General features: G+C 42.3%; 1 protein-coding gene across 1 annotated transcript in view; it reads left to right on the top strand.

Annotated features, from left to right (window-relative positions):
* Positions 1 to 4,489: 4,489 nt before the first annotated feature.
* Positions 4,490 to 27,101, top strand: part of COL4A4 (collagen type IV alpha 4 chain) — a gene marked incomplete at its 5' end in the record, with an annotated part of 142,599 nt that continues 119,987 nt past the window's right edge. The window contains 3 exons of the mRNA XM_054258166.2: positions 4,490 to 4,554; positions 7,407 to 7,449; positions 11,962 to 12,039. Of these exons, the coding sequence (XP_054114141.2) occupies positions 4,490 to 4,554; positions 7,407 to 7,449; positions 11,962 to 12,039 (186 nt within the window). The remainder of the gene's footprint in view (positions 4,555 to 7,406; positions 7,450 to 11,961; positions 12,040 to 27,101) is intronic.

The following is a 27,101-nucleotide window of genomic DNA, read 5'->3' as shown; positions in this document are numbered from 1 at the left end:
GGCAACCCCTCGACCACAATTTATCCCAAATATTATTATCCTGCTTTGTCCCAGGGTGGAAGAGCTCTCTGGGGGCTGAATGAAGGGCAGTGCTACCAGCTCCACACCTCCTGAGTCAGGGTGTTCCCAACTTCTTGCTTTCATCATAATGGAGGGAGGACTTGTCAGCCTGGAAATCATTCAAAGTAATTCTACATGATAAATTACTATATCACTCTTGGTGTATATATTAGTTCATTCAGGCTGCTATAATGAAATATCTAACACCCAGTTCATAAATCACCCAGTCTTAGGTATTTCATTATAGCAGCCTGAATGAATGAAATAAACAAATAAACCGCCGAAGAGGTTTATTGCTTACAGTGCTGGAAGCTGGGAAGTGCAATGGCAAGGCACCAGCAGATTCAGTGTCTGGTGCAGCTTCACAGATGGTGCCTTTTTGTTGCATCTTCACGTGGTGGAAGGGAGGGGCAAACAGGCTTTCTCAGGTCTCTTCTGTAAGGGCACTAACCTTGTTCTGGAGGGCTCAGTCCTCCTGACCTAATTACATCTCAGATGCCCCACCTCTTAATACCAACATATGGGGGGTTAAGTTGCAACATATGAATTTGGAGTAGGGGACACAAACATTAAGATCATAGCAGTTTACTACTCAAGAGAAGTTAAAAGAATTGAGTGACATTTGTGTAACACATTTTTTTCATTCACAACTTCTTGTTTATGTTGAATGAATTTTGTTAGACTCTACAGTTTTGGAAATTAAAATGGAAATAGGATTGTTGCTGAAACTGTCTCATTTCAGTAGAAAGGATTATTGATCATGAGCTAAATAAACTAATAAGAAATAAAAAAGCCCAATTCATTCACCAACAACTACATTTTGTGGGAAATTTTACTTTTAATATTTGATAATTGTTTATCAAGATTTAAATTTATGTTTTGATGAATTATATACTAATAATGAAAGCCAATTTCAGAAAAACAATTAAGAACTGGAGACTTATAATGATAAGAAATAGAAAAAAAATTCAATTTATCTAAGTATTTTTGTTGCAGAGAAGTATAACAGGGTGATCAATATATTATTTTCAAATATGGAAATACATTGCTTTAGGATATATGTGGGGGGAATGGAATGGAAATACAAATTTAAAAAGTTAGCCATGTAAAATTCTTGTAAAGAGCTTGTGAGCATATATTATAAGCTGACGGCGGTAAAAATCAGACTGCTGTGACATATGTTGTATTGGATGCATCTAAAATAATGCTGTAGCAGTTTTTTATTTTAAAGGTCATCATTTATAATACTCCAGAAAGTATAATCTTTGTAGCTATTAAAAGAGAAGATGAAAGTTTTAAGATGTCAAAAAAAAAAAAGGGAGGGCTTATATGGCTTGGCTCTGTGTCCTCACTCAAATCCCACCTTGATTACAATCTCCATGTGTCAAGGACAGGACCAAGTGGAGATAACTGAATCATAGGGATGGTTTCCCCTACGCTGTTCTTGTGACAGTGAGTGAGTTCTCAGGAGATTTGATGGATGTATAAAGGGCTTCCTCCTTCGCTCAGCATATATTCTGTCTCCTGCTGCCCTGTGAAGAGGTATCTTTTGCCATGATTGTAAATTTCCTGAGGCCACCCCAACCGTGCATAACTGTGAGTCAATTAATCTCCTCTTTTCTTTTTAAATTACCCAGTCTCGGGTGTTTCTTCATAGCAGCATGAGGATGTGAATACAAAAGGGTAGGTACATAGTTTCAAAATTTTTATTATAAGAGAATTCTTAGTAGAACATGGAAGGCCAAAGGTAGCCAAGCTGGAGTGTCACTACAAAGAAGGGCTACATACTGGAGTCAGCAAACTGGTTCTGCCACTTACTAGCCTTGTGACTTTGTACAATTACTTAAACTGATTCACCTTTTTTCCTGCACAGTGAAAATAATAATTTTCTTACTAAATGACGGTGGGAATTAAGTAACCTGATGTCCTACATGTAATCAGTGTCTGTTTCTCTCCACTTTTCCCAAGGCCGGTTATTCCTCTCATTTGTTCTTCCTCCACTCCCTCACTTATAGTCAAAGTTAGCCTCCTTTCATATCCCCTATTAAATATACTTAATTTACATTCAAAAGACCCCAAAGCATCTTCTATATGTTCATTTACCCAACCAGTATATATTAGAGCACTTACTGCATTCCAGGCACTATGATGATACTAGGGATACATCTGTGAATAAAAAGAGACAGAATTGCTATTGTCATAGATTTTATATGGTAACCAAGGGCATGTGATGAGAATGCATTGGCTATTCCTGGTGTCCTTTTATTGTTTTGCCTAGAGAGAGACAAGTTATGTTTCTGCATATCGATCCATCCATCCATCTGCCTGCCTATCTGTCTGTCTGTCTGTCCATCCATCCATCCATCCAACCATCCATCCACCCATCCATTCATCCATCCAATTAAAATGTATTGAGAAACTCCCAGGTGTTAGCACCACAATCAGGCCTTCTTCCTCTAGAACTTGACCGCAACACCACTCTATTTTAATAAAATTCTCCTCTGTACAACATTTATCACAATATGTGTGAGTTTTATTTGTATCATATTTTTGGGATTAAAATGTAAATATCTCTGGTTTTCCTTTTATTTCTGACTGTGTTTCCTATTTGTTTAAAAGCATCAAATGCAATTTGAATAATTCAAACAATTTGTGTTTTCCTTCCAAAACAAGAATTTGTTTTATTGAGATGCGCTTCTAGACAAGCTTGTCCAACCGGCCTCATTTTGTTGTTGTTCTGTTTTGTTTTGTTTTAGGATTTTAGCAGCCTAGCACCATGGTTTTTAGTTTTTGTCTCTAATGATAAGCAGAAAAGAGAGATGAGAAAGGGTCTTTACTGGCCCAAAAAGAAACAGAAACTAGGAGCCTATGACTGTATTTTCTCCCTTAGGCACCCCTGAGTGTATAACTAAAACAAACGTAAAATTATGGATTTAGGGATAGGAAAAGATCCGTGTATTCAAAGTGATTCTGTTTCTGCTTGCTTTTGAAATTTTATTGTAGAATGCTGTCTACCACTTGCTTGGGCAACCAGTCTTCCATAAATACAGCATTGAATTAATTTACCCAGATTTTATCTAGAAATTTAAAAATAGTAACATTGAACACTCCTGGTTTCCTTATCTCTACCTAATTGTCATAGAGACAGGCCTTTTAAAGAAGCTAAAGGTTTTTAAAATGATACATTTCAATTATTTGTGCCAAATACATCTTTTATCAAAGAGTTTAAAAATATTTTTTCTATATTTTATGGATAAAATTAAATTTATCTCAGTAAAAACATAATTCACAAAGTCACCATTTTAACTCTTTTAAAGTTTACAATTCAGCAGTTTTTAGTATATTCATAATGTTGTGCAGCCATAACCACTGCAATTACATCATCCCAAAAAGAAACTCTACCTCCCAATTCTTTCCTCTCCAAAACCTTGATAACTATCAATCAATTGTCTATCTGTATGGATTACCTACTCTGGACTTTTTATATAGCTGGATTCATAAAACATCTGACTTATTTCACTTGACATAATGTTTTAGAGATTCACTCATGTTATAGCACATATCACTACTTCACTCCTTTTTATGGCCCAATAATATTCTATTGTGTGGCTATACCACATTTTGCTTATTCACCTATTGATGGACATGTGGGTTGTGTTCACCTTCTGGCTGTTATGAATAATGCTTCATGAATATTCATGTGCAAGTTTATGTGTGAACATGTGTTTTCAATTATTTTGGGCACATATCCAGGAGTAGAATTGCCAGATCATATAGTAACTCTACGTTTAACTTATTGAGGAACTGTCAAAATATTTTTCAAGTGGTTGTATCATTTTACATAAAAATCCTTTTATGTGTATTTGCTGTATGTGAATGAATATTCAAAAATGTATATTTGTATACTAGAAGTTTCCTTTTCTAGTTTCATAAAGTAAAAGAAGCATTTGAGTGAATTTTAACTTGCATGTTCAAGGGAAATAATTAAACAGAAGAAAATTCCACATAGCAAAATGAAACAACTATTTATACATACATAAAAAAGTATTTTATATTAAAAAAAATTTTAAGAATATATGTACATAATTTTTCCATTTATCCAAAATATATTTATGATATAGAAAGGGTTTGAGAATTTTTTATTTCTGAAGATGAAAACTGATACTTACTCAGTTTAAGCATCACTAAGGAAAGATTGTTACATCTAAAATTCATTGAAGTTACCCTTTAGAAAATATTTCCATTACTATAAAAAATGAAAGTAATTATTTTCAACATTGTAATACATACTGTGTTTTAAGTGACAGATTTATATTTCACAGGAACAGACTTTGACCCAGGACACACAAACTCACTTGTCAACAAGAACCTTCTGGAAGAAAAGACTGGCAGAATAATTTTTAAGTACCAAGACTTGCCCATAATATAGTCTCTGCACATGGTGCTAATGAGGTGCTCTTTCAGATTGACCAAGGCCTTGGGCACAGACCCCTGGTGAGTATCCTCAGTGTGATTGCCTGCTTTTATTTAGTAATTTTCTACTCAATGTTTGTCTTATGGATATAAATCATCTGAATACTTAATATGTCAAAAAGCCTAATCATTCCAGAAGGCTAAGGGTTATGTCTGCCATTTTGTGACTCATTTTTGTTATTGAACACCAACCCTCTCGACTTTCCCTGAAATGCAGCCACATAATTACCAAATGGGAAGTTGTGCTAGGAAAGGCCCCAGATTCTTGCTCTCTTATTCACTAGCTTTGAATAGCAAAAAACTTACATGCCCAAAGCCTCAGGGTCCCTATGACTCGTAGAGTTAGGACAGGCCACTTCATACAGTACAGATTAATAACACCCCCAGTCCCCCACGGATGTCCACATCTTAATCTCTGGAATCTGAATATGTTATGTTATATAGCAAGAGATAATTAAAGCTACAGATAGAATTATTGTTGCTAATCAGCTGACATTGAGATGGAGAAGTTGATCTGAGCTTATCTGGATGGGCCCAATATAACGACAGGGGTCCTTGGAAGTGAAGGAGAGAAGCAGGAGAATAGTCGGAGAAGGAGTTTTGACTACAAAAGAAGAGGCCAGCGGGATGCAGCAAGAGAGACACAACTGGCTATTGCCGGCTTTGAAGGTGGAAGGGGACCAAGAGTCAAGGAATGTGGGCAGACTCTAGAATCTGGACATGGCAAGGAATCAGATTCTTCCCTGCATGCTCCAGAAGGGATACAGACAGCTCTGCCAAAACCTCGGTTCTTGGCAGTGAGACCCGTTTCAGATTTCTGACCTTCAGAACTATAAGATAATATATATGTGTTGTTTTAAGCCTCTGAGTTTGTGGCAACGTGTGACAGCAGCAATAGGAAAACAGGAAACCAATCTGAGATTGTTTGATGAGACTCAAAAAGACATTGGGAGTTAACACAGGGAAATGTTAAATAGTGAAAAATACAAAAAGTTCTGAGGCTGATGAACAAGACATTATGGGGAGTGAAAGAAGAGGGATGGTGGGAAGGAATACAGTCCAGTCCTACTTATTTGCAGTGGATGTAGAAGAAATGGAAAGGAATGTTAATTGCATGTTTTTTAAAAGAAAAACAAAAGGAATGATTTTTTTAAAAAATATTAACAGTGAGAGAAAGAACAAGTCCAGAACAGGATAAAGGGGCTGTGAAGGAGCTTCAGACCTGACCCGAGCTGTCTCCCTCAGGGCCATTCTGTCTGCATTCTTTGGAGCATATTATCCAACTTTTCTGTTTGCTCTTCTATAAAAGGTTTAAGAAACACGCCGTACCTACAATCCTCAATGAAATGATATAGAGAGAAGCCACAATGGCTACAAAATGCAACATATCCTATTTAAAAATGTCCAGTGATAATAACTCATTTCACAAGCAAGAGTTGTAAATAAACATTCAAACTGATTTAAAACAGTTGATTCCTAGCGTTTCAGACCTCCTTTATATTTTTCTCTTTATTTACTTGGTTACTACAATGAAAAGCCCACCTGGCTTGTATTGGAATTATCATGAAAACAGCTGGGGAGAGAGGGAACTTAGTGTGGGAGCCATTAAGCATGGGCTGAACCCAGCCACTCATCTCCTAGTCAGGGTCTCATCCAGACACACAGACCTGTAAACATCTGTGGTATTGTCAGCATTTCAGCACAAAAGGAAGAAGTAGAGGGAAGAGAAGGACGGCTCACTTAGGACATGAGGTTTCAGAGAGGAGAAAGCTCTACACGGAACAAAAGAACAAGGACGGCAGAGAAATCACAACCTAGGACTGAGCCCCAGTTCTCCTAGTATCCTTCGGAACAGTGTGACCTGAAGCTCTAACCATAGCTGTTTTAAGTGTTAAATGAGATGATGGATCCAGAAGCTGTTTGACAAATATAAGGCCTGGAAAATATGTGCAAATGTTTAGTGGGTTTTTGCTTTGTTTTGTATTTTGTTTTGAGACAGAGCCTCACTCTGTTGCCCAGGCTGGAGTGCAGTGGCACAGTCTCAGCTCACTGCAACCTCTGCCTCCTGGTTTCATGTGATTCTCCTACCTCAGCTTCCGGAGTAGCTGGGATTACAGGTGTGTGTCACCACATCCAACACATTTTTGTATTTTAGTAGAGTTGGGGTTTCACCCTGTTGGCCCGGCTGGTCTCGAACTCTTGACCTCAGGTGATCTGCCCACCTCGGCCTCCCAAAATGCTGGGATTACAGGCATGAGCCACTGCGCTCGGCTTTTTAGTGGTCTTTTTAAATTGCATACCTCCTCTGTTAAAATTTGTTTGTAATAATGAAATTACCCCAATTGGATTTCTGCCTTACTTATAAGGCCCTGGACTATATAACTTTTCTCTAACTGTTCCCTATTATTTCCCTTTTTCTCCAAACCATCCTCCCAGTCCAGTTAGGCTGCCTTCCATCCTCCCTCCTTCTAGTTGCTTCCACTAAATAGCATTTGGGATCTGCTGGTCTCAGTGACTGTACAAAACTGCCTCCTTCCCTCTCTCCTGCAGTTTTTGTTATGAAAATCATCATCTTTCACTCCTCTATCCCTCTAGGTCTCACCTTCAGAGTGCCCTCACGGTCTCCCGCACAATGAGGACCACACAAGGGGTTCAACACATACTTCTTGGCTGATTAAAAACAGGAAAGGCAGTGATGTCAGCCAGAGAGGAAAACATGAATCTTGTCACTGTTGGCAAGTCAGCTAGTGGAAACAACCTGTTAGAAATAAAAAGTAGCTTTCTGGGGTTAAATCCTTTACTCTTTTTCTTTTTAATTTGTTTCACATGCAAAGAAACCATTTAAATTAATCTGCGTTTTTGTTTTTCTGTAGGTCACTTATACTCATTCTCTTTTCTGTACATTATGTGTATGGGGTAAGTACATTCACTAGCTCTGGCTGCATTTTGAAAATTCGCTTTATTGAGTGCATGATTTTTGTTATTCTTTCAAATAAATAACCTTCTGGGACTCAGTTTTCTCATCTATAAAATGGAAATTGGACTAAATAAACTCTAAGATTTCTTTTATATTGCATAGTCAAGACTGCTTACCAAATTGCCTAGGTATTAGGGATTTCTTGATTTTAAAACTACCATAGCCCTTTCTTTAAACGTTTTTTTGGAGACGGGCAGAAAGCAGCTGGGTGATTTCAAGATTAAATCAAGAAGTATAAGAATAATTGGAACATTTTAGCTCAGAAAAAAAATAAGCCCAGAACATTCTGTAATAAGCTCTTTCTTCTGCTTGCTCACTGAAAAGTCTCAGTTATTAAACTCACTCTCAGATGTGTCTGGGAAATTCCATGTGGCCTGTCTGCAACTCAGGTTGATCTCGAGACAACTGACTTGGTTTAAATCACTCTAGGGAACACATCCCTATCTGTTCATACTTTCTACCTTGGATTCACCCAGTGCAATTTCCATCAGTCAAGTTATTGTAGGTGTTTTCAACCCAAACCAAAATGCAAAATTACCTTCTGTTCTCCTTTTTCTATAAGTTGGAAGCAGAAAACACCTGGGTCAAAGAATGAGGTGCCAATGGTTCTTGGCTCTGCCAGTGATTCATTCCTTAACCTGTCTAAGACTCAGTTATCGCCTGTATTGAGTAGGGATGATAAGACTTGCCAGTTTAGTTGACATGCATTTGAGAGCACTGCCTGAAATAATGAGTGGAAACAATACTGTAGTATATACATGTGTATTTTTTCTATTTCTCTTACCTGACTTTTAAAAGTTTATTTTTGTGTTATACTCTTTTTTCTGTTATAAAAGTCTGTGGAGTCCTAGATTTTGCCTTTTTAGTTTTTTACATTCCATACAAGTAAATATAATTCCTGAACCAGAGATTTTTCTATCCCAGGCCCTTCTACCAGCTTGTGGTGTGCAGAGATTCTAGCGATTTCACACAGGGAGTGGCCATACTATCGTTGGGTTTTAAAGGTGGCAATACACATTGATGCAATGTCTGTGGGAAGCAGTTTGGCATTACCTATCTGGATTTTGAATGCACATGCCTATTGACACAGGAATGTGTCTGTTTGGAATTTGTCATACATGTTTATTCTGATTTATGCATACAGATAATATGCCCAAGAATACTAGTTTCAGGATAGTGTTCAGAATAGACAGAAGGAAACTCCCTAAATTTTCTTCAACAACTGGTTAAACAAGGCATGGCATGTGGTCTGATGGACAGGCATATTACCTCGGAATGATTTTGAAGACTTTCGACTATGTGAAAACGGTAAAATATAGAGCAATCCATCATTTGGATAAAAATGAAACAAATCCAGAATCACCAAAAATGTGTTTGTACACATTTGTGCATGTGTGTGCCCATGTGCTCATCTGCTTCTGTGTGTGTGTGTGTAAATGAGATCATTGTAGGAATATGCTTATTAATGCCCAGGCACCTATTTGAAAAAAAATTATCCTATATAGGAGGGAACTTGTGGCCGGTGTTGAAAGAGGACATTTCTTTTCCTGTTACTCTCTTTTGTGCCATTTGAATTTTTAAAATTATGTGCCTATATTATTTGTTTTTCAAAAAAGAAGATGGAAGAACAAGTATAAGACATTAATAACTTCTTTGTTTGAACTTTTTTTTTTTGAGATAAGGTCTCACTCTGTTGCCCAGGCTGGAGTGTAGTGGTGCAATCTATTTTCCCACCCCAGCCTCCCAAGTAGCTGGGATTCCAGGCACGCACCACTACATCTGGCTAAATTTTTTTTGTATTTTTCGTAGAGATGGGGTTTCACCATGTTGGCCACGCTGGTCTCAAAGTCCTAGCCTTGAGTGATCTGCCTACCTCACCCTCCCAAAGTGCTGGGATTACAGGCGTGAGCCGCCACACCCAGCTTTGAACTTTTCTATGTGACAAATATATGTTTAAAAATATCTGAGGTAAGGCAGATAGTGACTTTTCCTTTTTTCTGTTTGAAGAAGGGTAACATTAGTTTCCGAGAGTGTGAATGTATTCCCAGTGTATGTGGTTCATACTTTGAATGTTTAATTGTCCGAAATATTGTGTTTATCTTTCAAAATGGATTTATACAATCTATTTTTGAGGTATAGACCTCTATAAACTTACCCTCCTCTTCTATATATTTATTGGGGAAGGCTCACGTAGAAGAACTTTGCAGAGGCTAAAATCATCTCTTGCTTTTCTCTTTTACTGATTCAAGTCAAAGCTTGGTATGTGACTATTTCTGTTTTTTTTTTTTTTTTTTTTTTTTTTTAATTAGAATCTGCTAATCTATTTTAAACTGATTCTTTCCTGAAACATAATTTTGCTGCAAACATCTCAGTGATGCTTGGCAAAAATAAGCAAAGAAATAATAATAACAAACTTGCGCTTATTATCAAACCATCTAATCAACTGACCTTACTTTTTTCCTCTAGTTGTTTTGATATTTCAGTGAACACATAGTAATGGAGCCCAACCTTAAATGAACCCAAGTATTCGGTCTAGTTACTTTAAGTGCTTTCATGCTGTCCCGACCTGGCCCTGGGTATTTAATTTTTTTTTTAACCTTATCAGGGTGTTGAACTTAATATTTCTGCATTCACAGATAACAATGTTACTCAAAACTCAAGAGGCATATATTTCTGAAACTTCAAATACATTTTTAAACTTAAATTATCTAATTGCTTGGCTCTTGTCAAGCGTTAAATTCTTGTGTGCTTTTCATGATCCAAGAGAATATTGTTTATAAAGATGTATTTTTAAAATTAATGCTTAAAGATATTTTCTTTCGGATTGTGTCTGAGCATATTGTTCTCCAAAAAATAAGTCTAAATTGTGTGATTGAAAAGAAAAGAAAATATATGCTGGATAGACTCTTTTCCCTCCCATACACATGCACCTGTTCATATATATGTATACATATATGTATATTCACATTTATACATATGTATTCATATGCGTTCACACATACATATGTATATATGTCTTCTATGAGAACTATAAATATCAATTTCATTGTTTTATATTTTTCCATTATACATTGATCTAAAGGCTTAAGTTTATAGCCTTAAGTTTAAAAAGTTTGATCAATCATGAAATTGTTCGGTCAATGTATAAATGTCGCAGTGACAGCTAGACCACATCATGAACCAGGCAAAGCTTATCTCTGATGATTTCTTGATATTCTTATCCATGCCCTCAGGTCCTAGCACCTAGAGGTGCTTTTTCCACTACATAGGGGGCCTAAACCACCACTCCCTCCTTGCTGGCAGGCCCGGCCTGGGAATGCAGGCTCCGTGCTCATGTTCATTGCAGGGGCATCAAGGTGATTGCTGTTAAGGGATCTGCTTATGGAAATAGTACTCTGGGACTATGCTTTTGTATGGAAGTGGATGATGACTCTGGATATAGGTGATTACAATTCATGAGAACCAGAAGCTGATTCTTCCCAAAGGGCGTGTGTGTGTGTGTGTGTATAGCAATGCTCTAAAGAGAGTGTTGAAATGTTTGCTAAAAGTGGGGAAAAGGTCCACATTATTCAAGTTCAGGAGTTTCTGTTTGACAAAGCATCTTGGAGTCTCAGCAAGTTGTAGGAAGAACAATTTTAATTTTAAGCCCAAGGATGTGAAGGAGAATTGTCCTACAAAGCACAGTTCGATGAGGGAGGAGACACACCATAGCTAATCTTGTGGACAAAACAAAAAGGGTCCTGAAATAAAGCCAAGCTTTTCATTTAAACTAGACTCCATTGTGTATTCATGGTTTGCCTAACAGTTTCAGAGTTTACACTCTAAAACTGTTCATAACTTAATAAATTACGGCCGGGCGTGGTAGCTGAAGCCTGTAATCCCAGCACTTTGGGAGGCCGAGGCGGGTGGATCACAAGGTCAAGAGATCGAGACCATCCTGGTCAACATGGTGAAACCCTGTCTCCACTAAAAACACAGAAAAATTAGCTGGGCATGGTGGCGCGTGCCTGTAGTCCCAGCTACTCGGGAGGCTGAGGCAGGATAATTGCTTGAATCCGGGAGGGGGAGGTTGCAGTGAGCCGAGATTGTGCCACTGCACCCCATCTGGCGCCTGGTGACAGAGTGAGACTCTGTCTCAAAGTAAGTAAATAAATAAATAAAAAATAAATTACCTAGAGAGAAGTTGCAGAAGATTCCAGTTAAAGCAGAACGACTTTAGAAGGAGACTTATTTTCCTTCAGCGTCCTCAGTTTTGGGAGCTTCTTGCTTATGTAATCAAGCCTCCCTTTTATTAAGCCACTGTGTGAGTTCTCCATCTTTTTATATGTCAAGATTAGTCTGTCTTCTCATGAAGTCAAAGGTAAACCAAGAGTGCTTGTTATAATGTACGTATTATGTATGCAGTTAAATGATGAGTACTGGTATACTAAATAAGATGCTTCACTTTCCAGAGTGGAAAGAAATATGTTGGTCCTTGTGGAGGAAGAGATTGCTCTGTTTGCCATTGCATTCCTGAAAAGGGATCTCGGGTAAGTGATGCAAAAACTGACATGGCAGCATTCCCAAATTTTGAGACCTTGTGAATATTAAGTAGTCCCAGATTCTTAGCAACGTTTAGTCCTCAGTAATGTTTATGCATTTCACAGTCAATGTTTTTCACATTCTAATAAGCAATCTCAATTATATTAGACAGTCTGGGCTTAGAAGACGGTCTAGGAAGCTGTGATTCACTCATTGTTTCATTTTATTTTTTTTTAATATTTTATTGCATTTTAGGTTTTGGGGTACATGTGCAGAACATGCAAGACAGTTGCATAGGTACACACATGGCAGTGTGTTTTGCTTCCTTTCTCCCCTTCACCCACATTTGGCATTTCTCCCCAGGCTATCCCTCCCCACCTCCCCCTCCCACTGGCCCTCCCCTTTCCCCCCAATAGACCCCAGTGTTTAGTACTCCCCTTTCTGTGTCCATGTGTTCTCATTTTTCATCACCCGCCTATGAGTGAGAATATGCGGTATTTCATTTTCTGTTCTTGTGTCAGTTTGCTGAGAATGATGTTCTCCACATTCATCCATGTCCCTACAAACGACACAAACTCATCATTTCTGATTGCTGCATAATATTCCATGGTGTATATGTGCCACATTTTCCCAATCCGGTCTATCATCAATGGGCATTTGGGTTGATTCCAGGTCTTTGCTATTGTAAACAGTGCTGCAATGAACATTCGTGTGCATGTGTCCTTATAGTAGAACTCACTCATTGTTTTATATGACACTCGTATTGTGAATTGTCCTATGGGGAAGGGTCCTGGTGTCAAATGGTACCTACTGGGTCACCATCCTGAAATACGGCATTTTAAAGGCTCTAAGAAGTACTGAACTTGGTAGAAAAAAATATGAGTTTGTCTTTCCAGACAGTTGACCATAGGATTCCTTCTTGGATCATACTTACTGAAATATGTGACCCAGTGTTTTAATGATGGGATAGCTATATATTTTGCATGCTTATTATGTGCCAGGCACTGTTCTATGAATTCAAAATGCTTCAGCTGATTAATTTCTCACAAGAACCTTCTTGGGATTCCACCTTTGCAGTGCAGGAGACCGAAGCCCAGGGAAGTTAGTCTTGCTCAGGTCCACCCAGACAGTGGCATTGTTGACCACACTAGATTCTCTGTTTTTGAACATTTATTAACATCTCCCCCATGTTCTGACAGCAGCCCACTAATTTATTTGTGATGGAATATTAGATCAAACAATTCTTTAATCACAATGACTCCCATAATCTCACAAGAAAGGAGGGTGTTAGAGAAGTTTAGGACAATTTTTGAGTCAGATCAGTGATTCATTTGAAATGCATCCTCATCCGTTCTCACTGCTATAACAGAATACCATAGACTTGGCGGCTTAAAAGAAATTTATTTCTCACAGTCCAGGAGCGTGGGAACTCCAAGAGCAAGGTGTCGGCAGATCCAGCATCTTGCTGAAGGCCTGCTTCCTGGCGTGCAGATGGTGCCTTCTCAGTGTATCCTCAGATGGTGGAGAGAAAGAGCTCTCAGGGGTCCCGTTAATAGGGCGTTAATACAATTCATGACACCTCCACTCTGATTAATTACCTCGCAAAGATCCCATCTCCTCCCACCTTGGGGGTTAGAATTTCAACATATGAATTTTGGGGACCACAAACATTCAGTTTGTAACAGTGTTCAAGTCAATCGTGGGGGCCATACATGACATCCTGCAAGCACAGTACAGTAAGGAGGAATCTACAAGGACATAAAATGCTCCCTTCCAGAGAGAAGGGACCACATATCTCACCCACGATACTGTTTCCTCTTCACACAGCGCGTGTACAATGAATTTCTTTGTTGACCCGTTTTACTGGGAGCAGCTACCTTATTGAGCATGTTATGACAGATCCCAATACTTAACTGCTTTGTTCCTTCTTCAATACATCACAAATGTTGGTCACCAGAATTTATCTTGAGCTTTTACTTTCTAGTTTTTTTTTTCTTTTTTAGTTAGGTCTCACTCTGTTACCCAGTTGAAATACATGATCTTGGCTCACTGCAGCCTCAAACTCTTGGGCTCAAGTGAGCCTCCCACCTCCACCTCCCAAGTGTCTGGGACTACAGGCATGTGCCACTACACTAGGCTAATTATTTTCTTGATTTTTTTTTTTTTTTGTAGAGGTGGAGTCTTGCTGTGTTTCCCAGGCTGGTCCCAAACTCCTGGCCTCAAGTGATCCTCCCTCTCTGGCTTCCCAAAGTCCTGGGATTACAGGCAAGAGCCACTGTGTACAGCTGATCTTGAGCCTCTTCCATAATATAATCTTAAAAGTGAAGCTTCAAGGAAACAAAGTCCTTATCTTTTCTGTGTTAATGTGTACACTATATAGAAAAAAGCCTGACTTTCATGTGAGGTTACTAATACAAATATACCAAGATTGTACAAATGCAAAATGAAAAAAAACTCAGTCCCTCTAAATTTTATGACTTTGAGCTTGAGGCCTGAGAAAAATAGATTTTTGATCAGCTCTGTGGCCAGAAAGGGAAGAGCAGACCACAAAACAAAGAGGACCAGCTGCTTTGATAAAGGCACGTTGGTGGGTCCCCCAGTGTGAGTTATTTACTCTCAGACTCATTCTCTAAAACTTAGTTCTCTGCTAAAAGGGGATGCTACTGGCATCCAGCAAGTCGAGGCCAGAAGTGCTGTTCAAGATCTTCCAATGCTTAGGACAGTCCCCACACCAAAGAATTATCTATCCCAAATGCCAGCTGTGCCAAGATTCAGAAACCCTGTTCTAATCTCACCACCGCTCGGATGCAACTATTATTATTTCCACCCTTCAGAGCAAGGACACGGAATTCCCAATAGTTCTAAATAACTTGCTAGGATGTGGAAGAGTCAGGAATCACACCCAAGTGTCAGGCTTCAACCGCAGCATTTATTCCACCGTCGTGGAAAGGTGATTACATGAAGGTACCGACTGCTGGGCTGTAGCATCACTTTGTAAACTCGCGTTGCCACTTTAATCTGGCCAAGCCTGGGATTCTTTGCATGTACCCCTATTGGTCCTCCATGTCCTTGGGCTGCTAAGCACAAGCTGTTACATGTTTAGACAATGCACTTTCCACCCTCTAAGGCGGTCTCTGGATAGTAAAGCCTCCTGGTCCTGAGCGGAGATTCTGCTGTGGGTGTCTCTGTGTCTGCGTGGTCAGGGAGAGCTGTGTGTGTCATATCAGGGAGCCTCTGCCCTTCCTGAGATGGATGGGTTTTCCATGGGAAGGCTGCAAGTCTCTGTGACATTTTCCAGCCAAGGATTTGGGAGCATGGCTTGTGCATAACGGAAGGTGGTTTGGGAAGGCTGCACCCTCAAGTCTTCAGCAGCCCGCCAGCTTCTGAGCTGCAGTGACATTGTCAGTGGGACTATCATAATAGGAATATACCCAATTCCTGAGGCTTGAGGGTTCTGCCTGAGACTGCACAGCCTAAGAGTAGCATAGGGGGCTATTCCTGAGGAGGAAAGGTTTCTTTCGTATGGATTAATGCCCAGGTAGGTAGTTTGATTGACTCCCACATCAAAACTGCTGTGTCTAAAGCAATTGTTGACAGGCAAGGCTGGTTCCGTGCTGAGGAACAGCCATGGTTCACAATTTAACTGGAGAGGAGAGCTAGAGTTAGAGGTGGAGCTGGGACCGTCAAAGGTGGAGAACCAAGTGGGGGCCTCCTTTGATGTCTGCAGAATAAAGTCCAGCCCCATCAGTGTACCCCTGGAGGCCCACAGTCTAGCCCCAGCATGAGTTTTCATCTGTAATCCCTGTTACTGCCCCTTTGATGCTTTCCAGCTGCAGCAGCTGGGCCACTCATTCACTCCTGAAGATCATCCGAGTATCTCCACTTCTTGGCACTTTTCTGAATGCCTTCCCACCTGCGCTCTGCCTCCGTCTTTCCTGTTCTTCTCAAAGGAGCTCAGTGCAGATGCCAAACCATGAGGCCTTTCTACTCATCGCAGCCAGTGTCAATATCCCCTGCTGGGACCCCCTAGCAGGCTGCCTACCTGCTTCTATTCCACAGTACTTGTCCTGCCCTGCCCTGTAGCTCTGGCTGGATTTGAGTGTGAATGTGCCTGACTTTAGGGATTAGATTGCAAGCAGACACTCCTTGAAGGTGGTCATGAGAGCACGTGTAAAATGTTGATCCTGACTCCTGACCCATTGTGGACACCCTTGAAATATAGTTTGCCTATTTCACTTCTCCCCTTTGCATACTGGGGGTCATTTTTCGTACTTTGAGATGATCACAGTAGATAGCACACAACAGGCAGCTAATACACATAAATTAAGAAATTAAGAAATTAAAATTTAGGGGTTGGGTGTGGTGGCTCACGCCTATAATCCCAGCACTTTGGGAGGCCAAGGTGGGTGGATCACCTGAGGTCAGGAGTTCAAGTGCAGCCTGGCCAACATGGTGAAACCCTGTCTCTACTAAAATTACAAAAAAATTAGCTGGATGTGGTGGCAGGTGCCTGTAATCGCAGCTACTCAGGAGGCTGAGGCAGGATAACCCCTTGAACCCATGAGGCGGAGGTTGAGGTTGCAGTGAGTCAATATCACGCCATTGTACACCAGCTTGGTTGATAAGAGTGAAACTCTGTCTCCAAAAAAAAAAAAAAAAATTCAGATTCCAGAATGGATGGGATTTGGGAGCTGAGCTGGTGGTCAGGCCAGCATGCAGGGGCTCTGTAGGGGGATCTCCCATACCCAAGAGATGAGAGAGATGGAATTAGTGGGGAGTCTCTTCCCCAACCCTAGACTTTCTCGCCACACGCTAGCATTTAAGCGGTTATGACATGAGTAATCTCACATAGTTCAAATTCCCTTGTGAATTTCAGGTAGCACTTTGAGCAGCAGCAACAAATAAGAGGGTTGCAGCTCTTGGATCTTTTAAGGTACAGTGGCTCCAGGCTGAGGGGACAGGACTGGAGCTTGCCTCTTTGATCTTTTTCAGGTTCAGAGCCCTCACCTGGGACAAGGGAATTTGTCCCAGAGGGGGCTGCTCTGTCCCTGTTGGCTTTAGCAGCCCGTGGTTCTGTGATGTGAGGTGTGGGTTTTCACATATGACAGCTATTTAATTGGCTTCCAAAATGACTTGTGACTAGGCCCTATCATTTCCCTGAACATTTCATATGGCCAGTCGCTAAGAGTGTGACTCAGGTGTATCAGGAAGGATTTTCTATTATTCTTTATCAGCTTCAAGGGAGGAAGCTCTCGACGTTTAATAGTGGGATCCTAGCAGAGAAAATTACATGTCCTTAAAAATTAGGATGGTGGCCTTTTATAAGTTCTACTTATTAACAAGGATGATAATAAAGACACTGTTTTTTCCCCAGAATAAAATAGATCCATGCTGTTTTCCATTCAAGGAAGTTTAACAGCTGTGAAATTAATAAAATCAATTGATGTGGTGGTTTTACAAACATGGAGGTCAAATGTCTTAAAAGTCAAGAATTCTCTTAGTTTTTCTGGTTTGAAAACCAAAATCAAACGTGAGTAATTCTTTCTTTCGAGAATTTCAAATCACTAAAAAAATGCAAGTATGCCTCTTTCAATCTTATTCACTCATTCCTTATACTCCTAAGAGCTTGCATTCCATGAAAGAAATAGAATTTACTTGGGAAATTTTAATTGCTGTTAACATTTTTCATTTCATTGAATTACTTGCACTCAGAGTTCCCACGCATTATCACTCACACAGCTGTGTTTTAGGACACTTTCTACCTGTAGCCTGATAAGTAGTTTAGAACAATAATTTTTATGTCCCCAAAGTTCACTTAAGTCGATTGTGTTCCATTTTGATGTAAACAAGTTCCATTGACAATTGGAAGTGGGCAAAGTTGGTCTTGTTACCCAGGCTGGAGTGCAATGGCACGATCTCGGCTCACCGCAACCTCCGCCTCCTGGGTTCAGGCAATTCTCCTGCCTCAGCCTCCTGAGTAGCTGGGATTACAGGCACACGCCACCATGCCCAGCTAAGTTTTGTATTTTTAGTAGAGACGGGGTTTCACCTTGTTGACCAGGATGGTCTCGATCTCTTGACCTTGTGATCCACCTGCCTCGGCCTCCCAAAGTGCTGGGATTATAGACGTGAGCCAACACGCTGGTTTGCTTTTTTGTTTTTCCTGCTACATCTTCCTGCTCCAAGAACTCTCTGGCTCATGTTGTCGCTGTTGGAGAATTCCCTGGTAAATGACATCCCTGTCTGAGGTGGTAAGACTCATATGCCCTTGGGGTACAGCTGGTGACCTGAATGTGGTAATGGGGAGGGAGGCACTCAGGACAGGACCACTGGGAGCTGGACAGTGCATGTGTCATTTAAAGGCATCAGAATTCAGAATTTTTTAAAAAAAATCCTAGTGTCTGGCAATTAAATACACTTCCCAGTAAAATTCAGCCCATCAGCTTCCAGTTTACAATTTGGGCTTAGCTTGTTAAATGTCCGCCCATGTCAAGAACAGGAACCTTGATTCCCGAAGAATGGAAAACTTAAAAAAGTTAAAGGCTGAATGAATCTCCAGCTATAGGATGATCTGTGTAGGTGCTCGAGTAAGGCCTTCCTTCCTTCCTTCCTTCCTTCCTTCCTTCCTTCCTTCCTTCCTTCCTTCCTTCCTTCCTTCCTTCCTTCCCTCCCTCCCTTCTTTCCTTCCTTCCTGTCTCTCTCCCCTTCCCTTTCCTTCCCCTCTCCCCCTTCCCTTCCCTTCCCTTCCCTTCCCTTCCCTTCCCTTCCCTTCCCTTCCCTTCCCTTCCCTTCCCTCCCCTCCCCTCCCCTCCCCTCCCCTCCCCTCTTCTTCCCATCCCTTCCCTTTGGTAGGAGAACCTCCCCACTGCTCCCTTCCCCTCTCCCCTCTTCCCTTCCCTCCCCTCCCCTTCCATTCCCATCCCTTCCCTTTGGCAGGAGAACCTCCCCACTGCTCCCTTCCCTTCTCCCCTTTCCTCCCCTGTCCCCTCTCCTCCTCTTCCCTCCCCCTCCCCTCCCCTTTCCTTTCCTTCCTTCCTTCCTTCCTTCCTTTTCTTCAGATGGAGTCTTTCTCTCCCAGGCTGGGGTGTTGTGGTGCTGTCTCGGCTCACTGCAACTTCCACCTCCCAGGTTCAAGTGATTCTCCTGCCTCAGCCTTCTGAGTAGCTGGGATTACAGGCACCCCTACCGTGCTTGGCTAATTTTTGTATTTTTGGTAGAGACAGGGTTTCACCATGTTGGCCAGGCTGGTCTCAAACTCCTGACCTCAGGTGATCCAACCATCTCATCCTCCCAAAGTGCTGGGATTACAGGCGTGAGCCACCATGCCTGGCCTTGAGTAAGGATTTCTGAGCAGGGTTTGGGAGGCCTCGAGAGGAAACGAAGGATCCCTGCCTATCATTTAATACTATTTGTCCTAGTAATAAATTATAGTGGTAGAAGCAGCAGCAGCAGCTGATGTCTATATGAAAAAATAACCCCAACTAACTAACATCATTTCAGTAGGCTGAGATATAGCTCTTTAAATCCAGTATCTGTGCATGAGAAGAGAGAGAGAAGAAGCTTTTATCCGCCTACTACATTGTACAGTGTATAACTTATTTTCCAAACAGACCAAGTGTAGCTACAGAGCTAACGTAACAGACTCTCCCCTGGGATCCTCGTTGCGGTTCGGGTCTGAAGGCAGGTTTGGGCACATCTGTCCTGGTCAGTCACCTCATTAACCTGTCGGTGATTTGCGGCAGAGCCTTTGGTCTCCTCATGCGGAGTTCAATTCCATAGCAACAGCTGCCAGACCGCGTGACCCAGCATGACCCAGGCCAGGCTGGTGCAGAGCTCAGCAAATGTGGTCCGTGATGAACTCTAGAGGAGCAAGGTCATCACCAGCGCCTGGCAGCCTTGTTATTGGCAAGAAATAAGGGCTAGCGATACAGGCGCACTCAAAAGCAGTGCGCAGTTTGGGAGAAATATTCATTATATAGGAAAATAGAAAGCACAGAGTATAAGGATACCTCTTTAGTACAAATGTCACATCTGACCGATTCGCTAAGGTGAGGAATTATAAAGGTTTTAGGAAAGAAAAGCAAATTTCTCCTTTCAAACAATCATATTCAATAATTTGCCAAGAAACCCACAAACTTCTGCCTCCAAAGTGCTTATTTTTTTCCTCTATAACACATTTTTTTTTTTTTTTTCAAAATGGAGTCTTGCTCTGTTGCCTGGGCTGGAGTGCAGTGGTGTGATCTCAGCTCACTGCAACCTCCACCTTCTGGATTCAAGTGCTTCTCCTGCCTCAGCCTCCTATGTAGCTGGGATTACAGGCACACACCACCATGCCCAGCTAATTTTTTAATTTTTACTAGAGACAGTGTTTGACCATGTTGACCAGGCTGGTCTTGAACTCTTGGCCTGAAGCGATCTGCCCACCTCAGCCTCCCAAAATACTAGAATTACAGGTGTGAGCCACTGCACCTGGCCTCTATCATCCAATCTTAACTGCAATGACTAACAATACCAATAATAATACCTTTCCAATCATTCAGCAAGTAACCATCGAGCACTTGCCACATGCCAGGCATCCAAACAGGCCATGGAAGCCTCAGTGATAAAGAAAAAATCCCTGCAGCCTGGAGCTCAGAGCGGAGCAGAGAGACAGACAAGACTCCCCTCTGGCCACTATTTCTGGGAGCCTGATGAGCACCAGGCAGTCCCATCAGAGAAGACAAGACAAAAGTCCTTGCTCCCTCCCCAGGTGGATAGTTTGGTGCCCTGACTTGCTTTGCATGGAAGCATATCGGAGGTCAGGGCACAGGCAGCTGTGGATTAGCACTTGAGCTTGAACGTGGTGGAATTAGAAGTCTCCTAGCCACAGTCTAGAGGAGGAGCCTTGTCAGTTGCTATGGCTGTGTAACAAAGGAGCATATACGTAGTGGCTTAATACAACAGAAATGTATTCTCTAGAGGCCAGAAGTCCAAAAGCAAGCTGCTGGTACTGCCAGGCTCTCTCCATGGCTCTTTCCACTGCCAGGAGAACCTGCTCCTTGCCTCCTCCCACTTCTTGTGGCATCAGCAGTCCTTGGCATTCCTTGGTTCCTGGTGGGATCTCGTTATTGTTATTGGCAAGAAATAAGGGCCAGTGAAGCAGGTGCACTGAGTATAAGAAGACCTCTTTAGTACAAATGTAACATCTGATCAGCTAAGATGAGGAATTATTATAAAGGGTTTAAGAAAGAAAAGCAAATTTCTTCTTTCAAACAATTACATTCAACAATTTCCCAAGAAACCCACAAACAGCTGCCTCCAAGGTGCTTATTTTCTCTATAACACAAGCTTACCTTTTTTTTTTTTTTTAAGACAAGAGTCTTGCTCTGTCGCCCAGGCTGGAGTGCAGTGGTGTGATATTGGCTCACTGCAACTAGAGACAGAGTCTCTGCCTCTGGTTCACAATGCCTGCTCCTCTGTGTGTCTGCATTAACCTCCCTCTGCACCCTTCTTAGAAGCATGCATGTGGTAGTGTTTAGGGCCACCTAAATAACCCAGGAGAAACTCTTCTGCTCAAGACTTTATCGTGTCTTTTGCCACGTAAGGCAATAGTCACAGGCTCTGCGATTCAGACATTGTGTATCTTTTGTGTGTGTGTGTGGCACCATTCAGTTCCCTACAAGTGTTCAGACAAGGGGAACAGCCTCCGCTCAGCCCCGAGGTGGGAAGGAGACAGGCTGGCATGTTTGAGGGACTGAAACGCGACCAGAGAGACGTTTGGCCACAGTGGGTAAGGAACCCAGCAGCATACAATCCCGCTGAAAAAGCAGACAGGTTTTCCTGCCTAATAAATCAAAGATTTTAAGAAGCGAAGAAGCAGGCTGGATTTACGTTATGAGGTGATCTGGTGCTGTTTGGAGACTGTGGCTGGTGGCAGGTAGGTGATGTTGGGGGGAACCTCTTAGGAGGCTGCTGTGGTCGTGCAGGTGGAGGTCCTGGGGGCTTAGTGAGGGGGGAGTGTGGAGGGTAGGGAAGTGGATGGGAGGTGGAGGTATTTGGGAGTCAGACTTGATATGAATGAGGAGACTCGTGCGGCAGTTGGGGCAGGCCGTTAGAGACATGCGGGACTCCCAGAAGGAGGGGTAAGATGCTGTGTAGGCGGTGGTGCTCCTCAGGAAGCATGTTTCAGGGGTGACCACAAGTCCAGGTCAGGACTTGCAGAGCTTGAGGTCGTTTGGTATGTGACTGGCACTCAGAACGAAAGGTCAGGGCTAGGGAGGGACTTGGAGGGATTGTTTGACTGTGGGTGAAGTTGACCCCATGGAAATGGATGTGTTTGCTGGAGAGAAAGTGACAAGAAGCCAGGGCAGCCCTGAAGAGCTCTGGGCTGGAACCTCCAACCGGGAGGAAGAGGGGCCAGCACACAAGACACAGGTGGGAGCAAATTGCAGCAAGGCCAAAGGGTAGGGACACCAGAGAACAGGGCAGGCAAGGAGGACGCAGAGGCAAGTGGACTAGAGCTCATCAGGGAACTCACCAGGAGCCCCTAGCCTGGTTTAGGACCCACAGCAGGTGCAGATGCGGTGTTTTAAAATTGGAAAACCTTTCTTCAGTGGCCTGGACTAAGGGATGACCTTGTTCAGTGGCAAAGCCACATCTCCTGGTTCTCAGCGCAGGATTCTTTCCACTATGCTGCCTCTTACAAACAGTGAGAATCTCTAATAAGTGTTACACCAGGTTAAAGCCCTCAGTTTACCCCATCTCATTGTTAACAGGTGCGGTCACTTTAAGGTACAAGAAAACAGTCTGCCACTGCAGTCGTCTCTTATTGTCTACTGTTGATAACACCTTTTGTTATTTATTTTGATAACGTTTCTTGATGCCTAACGGGTCTTCTTCCTGGAATAGGGGAGGCCCCTGGAGGCACTGTCAAAGGATTTGTGAGTGATGTTGTAGTGCCACCCAGTGGCTTGCCGGTTAAATTACAACCAAGTCTTGGTGGAAGCATTGAAAAAGGCAATGATAGTAATGATGGAATAATGCGACTCATAAAAAGGATGAACATATTTAGAAGAATATTTGTTAATTTTAACTGTAGAAGTTTTAATTGATCATGTAATCCATGAGTATATGTTTAGAATTTATACCGTTCAAGACAGTGGCCAAGATGCTGGGGCAGAAATAAAAACATGCATGAATCCCTGGCTACAAAAAGTGTACTAGAGGCCGGGTACAGTGGCTCATACATGTAATCCCAGCACTTTGGAAGGCCAAGGCAGGCGGATCACCTGAGGTCAGGAGTTTGAGACCAGCCTGGCCAACACGGTAAAACCCTGTCTCTGCTAAAAATACAAAAATTAGCCAGGCATGGTACTGGGGGCCTGAAATCCCAGCTACCTGGGAAACTGAGGAAGAAGTGCTTGAACCTGGGAGGTGGAGGTTGCAGTGAGCTGACATCGTGCCACTGTACTCCAGCCTGGGTGACAGAGCAGGACTCCATCTCAAAGAAAAAAGTGTTCTAGAAGACATCACCCCAAGCAGAGATGAAGCAAAGTAGCATGTACAAGGCAATAATGAACAACAGATGATGAGGATAGTCATTAATTATTTTAGGGTAGATGTGTAGTTTTGGGGGGAGTGAAATTGATGAGAACTGTGGCTAAGTGGAAGCAGAAACCTTGAAGTCAGACTTGCGCAGCCTCAGGTTCCTTGTCTCACGTCTTTGAGTCTCAGCTTCTCCTTTGGGAATAAGGTCGTGGATACAGGGTTTACTTTCTGCTTTATAAGGTGGTAAGGATTCCATGAGAAGAATGTATTAATACACCATTATGTTGTGCCTAGATTCATACATGGAGGCAGTTATTACTGCTACGGTTATGGTCATTATATTTTTGGTGGAGGGATGGCAGAATTTGAGCTACAGGTAAAGAAAGGCTCCTCCGACCTCAGGGAAACAAGTGTGATTGGGGCAGAGGGTATGGGTGTGGAAACTGCAGGGAGTAAGGTTGGCCAGTGCATGGAAAGGAGATGGTACCCATTGCAGGTGTTGGTAAAAGCAATGACACCAGGAAAGGGGAGACTGAAGATTTATGGACACTTGTATGGGGCGGTGGGGGGAAGATCAGGCTTAAGGAGGCAAGGGAGATCGGTGCTTGTGGAACTCATCTGAGAGATGACAAGGCCATGGGCCAGGCGCTTGGCAGTGTGAGGGAGGTAAGATGGGAATATGAGATTTGGTTTTTGGTTCAAATTGAGATGTGATCGCCTTGGTCCTGAGAAGGAAATGGAGAATGAGGGAAAGAGAGTGACAAGACTGGCAGCTGGATGGCAAGCTTAGATGATGCAAGGAACAGAGTCACTCTCTCCAGTGACAGGGAAGGAGGAGGCAGAGGGCTGAGCTCAGCTTTGACCCAACACAACACATGTTATGAATTAACAGGGGAAGAGGATGCAAGAAAGTTTCTAGAAAACAGTTGAGAATATAGGATGGGACTACTAAGGTAAATTTGAGAACCGTAGGGCTGTAGGGCCCCACAGGGTCGTGGGGTGTCCCTTATGCTGTGTTGAAGTACAGGATCTGAGAATTAAAGAGACAGGGCACTGAAGAACTGGTGAAGAACATCTGGACTCGGGCAGGGGGGCGGGGGGCACACCATCTGTGAGCAGAGATCAGTGGGGGCCTCAAGTGCCCAGCAGCATCTGTATTTATTAGGTATAAGCAAGGGGCAGGGTCGTGAGTGAGGTTGTCATCTATAGGCTTGGTAATAGGGCATATATAATCACATAAGTCACAAGCAAGGGGCCACCCCATTATGTCACCTGGGTAGAGAGGTAGGTCATGCGCAGTAGGGGGCGGTGCCATGTGCAGTAGTAGAGGGTTGTGTACAGAAAAGGGGTCCACCCCCATTAGGTCACCGAGGCAAGGAGGTGGGCTGTGTGCAACAGGTGTCATGTGCAACACTTCTTATCTGGGGGCTGGAGACTTCAAAGGATTTCTAATAGAAGGATACTGTAAGCCAATGCAGTATGAGCTGACAGACTTGTGCTCTTCTCTTAAGATATTTATGGGAGGATGATTTGAGCTAGCACAGAATCGAGAAAAGACTGACAGGGTGTATAGACGCCGTGACTGGTCACATCAGAGGGGTTATTTCCAGGATCTCAGGCCTGAGGCCTACTTTCCATAGGAACTGGATGCAAGGTACTACAACTACTTTATCAGGAGGAGAGGCACTTGCTCCAAGCCTGCCATACAGCGTATGCCCTTTCAGGCAGGGACGCCTGGGTCTTTGGTTTTCGTCCTGGTCTGGCTATTTTCCCATGTACTGCTTCTGTTCTGTGACTGCTCTAGGCATTCCTCCTACTACAAACTACTATATGGTAATATAGAAGGATTCTATAAATCAGCACTAAATGTGTCCGTACAGCTCTGACTACATACCTATATGATGATATAGAAAGATTATATAGAACTAAGTATGTTAGATATAAGTATTAAGTATGATTACATAAGCTAGATATATATGGGCAGTAAGTTATACTTCAGGCACTAATTGTGCCTGGGGTCTGGACAGTTCTCCTTCCTTGGTGCCCACGGTGGGTATTACCCACAGAGAACCACAAAAATAGAGGCCTTCGGTTAATTCAATTAAAAGCATTGCTTCCTAAGGAAACTTTATAAAAGAGCATCAAGTATATCTGGATAGATTGTTTTTAGGTGTAAAAATAAGAAGAGGCTTGACGGTATTGAAATGTCACTCCAGGCATGGTGTGACATTGGTTGGTTTAGTGGATGGACCCTCCATTGTGCTAGGTTGGTTTAGTGGATGGACCCTCCATTGTGCTAGGTTCAGGCTTAGGTAGGAGAAAGAGGAGAGGTTTGGGAGAGAGAGACCGCCTGGTCCAGGTGTGAATTTGAGCTTGCTACATGTGAGAACCTGAATAAATTACACTTTCCTTCATCTATATGGGGCTCATAGCCCACATTTTTCAGTGTTGCTGGTTGCATTAAATTAGGTATGGAGCATGCTAGGCACATAACCTATAACCAAGCCTAATAAATACATTCCTTCTCCCATGACATTTTTGATGATTGGTGTCGTGGTTTAGAGTTCAAGGGTGATTTTGGAAAATCTGCATAATTAGTATAACAAAAGCATCTTTCTTGTTTCTTGACTTATTCATTCATTTATTAATACTTTGCACTGATTCAACTTCTGGCTGAGAAAGAGCAGGAAGTCGTGGCAGCAAAAGCGTGGCTGTCCATAAATTTGCAGTTACTTATTTGTAGGTGATTCTCCTAGTGCTCCTACTGATAAAAATCACGAAGCATTTCTTAGATTTTTGTCATTCCCCACAGGGTTTGGTCTCTGGGGCAAGAAGATCATTGCCAGCCAAAAAGGCTGATTTGAAGATTTTGGTTTCTAAAAAGTACAGTATGTGTCCTCTTATCTTTTGGTCTCTTCTACTAACTTATTATGAGATAAAAGTAATTTGATCTTAGCCCTGCTCAAGAAACATTCTAGACTTAGGCACCAACAAGGGACAAAATCCTAAAGGAATGCCCTGGCCTCAGAAGACAGGGAGGCCTGCGATTCTGTGTCTCCTCTCATCTTCTTCCTTTATTTGTACAGCTGGCTCGAGAGCCTACTGCTGCTCTAGGGAGGCGCAAATAACAGGTCTGATGACATGGTGTCAATCTGGCCTTTGAGTAGAAAGAAAGAGATGATCTAGTGGCTTCACATGGCATGCCAAAGTTTCCTCAGCTGTCAAGCTGATTGTCATTTGTGGATTCAGCGGCTCTGTCTTCTGACTTCACTGTCTCACACTGAAAGTCAGAAACTGCAGCGGCAGTTGCACACACACGGTAGCCAAGAAAACCCAGGGATGCGGAGCAGCTGAAAGCCAGTCATTCCACTGGCAGGTTTTTCCTTTTTGCTAGACTGAATCTGGCACAGCGACCTGTTTTATAGCAGGTTATTGTTTGTGGTGGAGAGTACCAGGTTAGGACTGGGTGAAACATTTCTTTAAAGATTTTTTTTAAGGATGCAAAATTCCTGTGATAATTTAATGATTCTCTGGTTATAAAATG

This window comes from Callithrix jacchus, chromosome 6, assembly GCF_049354715.1.
Source record: "Callithrix jacchus isolate 240 chromosome 6, calJac240_pri, whole genome shotgun sequence".
Lineage (NCBI taxonomy): Eukaryota > Metazoa > Chordata > Mammalia > Primates > Cebidae > Callithrix > Callithrix jacchus.
Note: the sequence above shows the minus strand (reverse complement) of the source record. Positions and strands in the feature narration are given on the sequence as shown.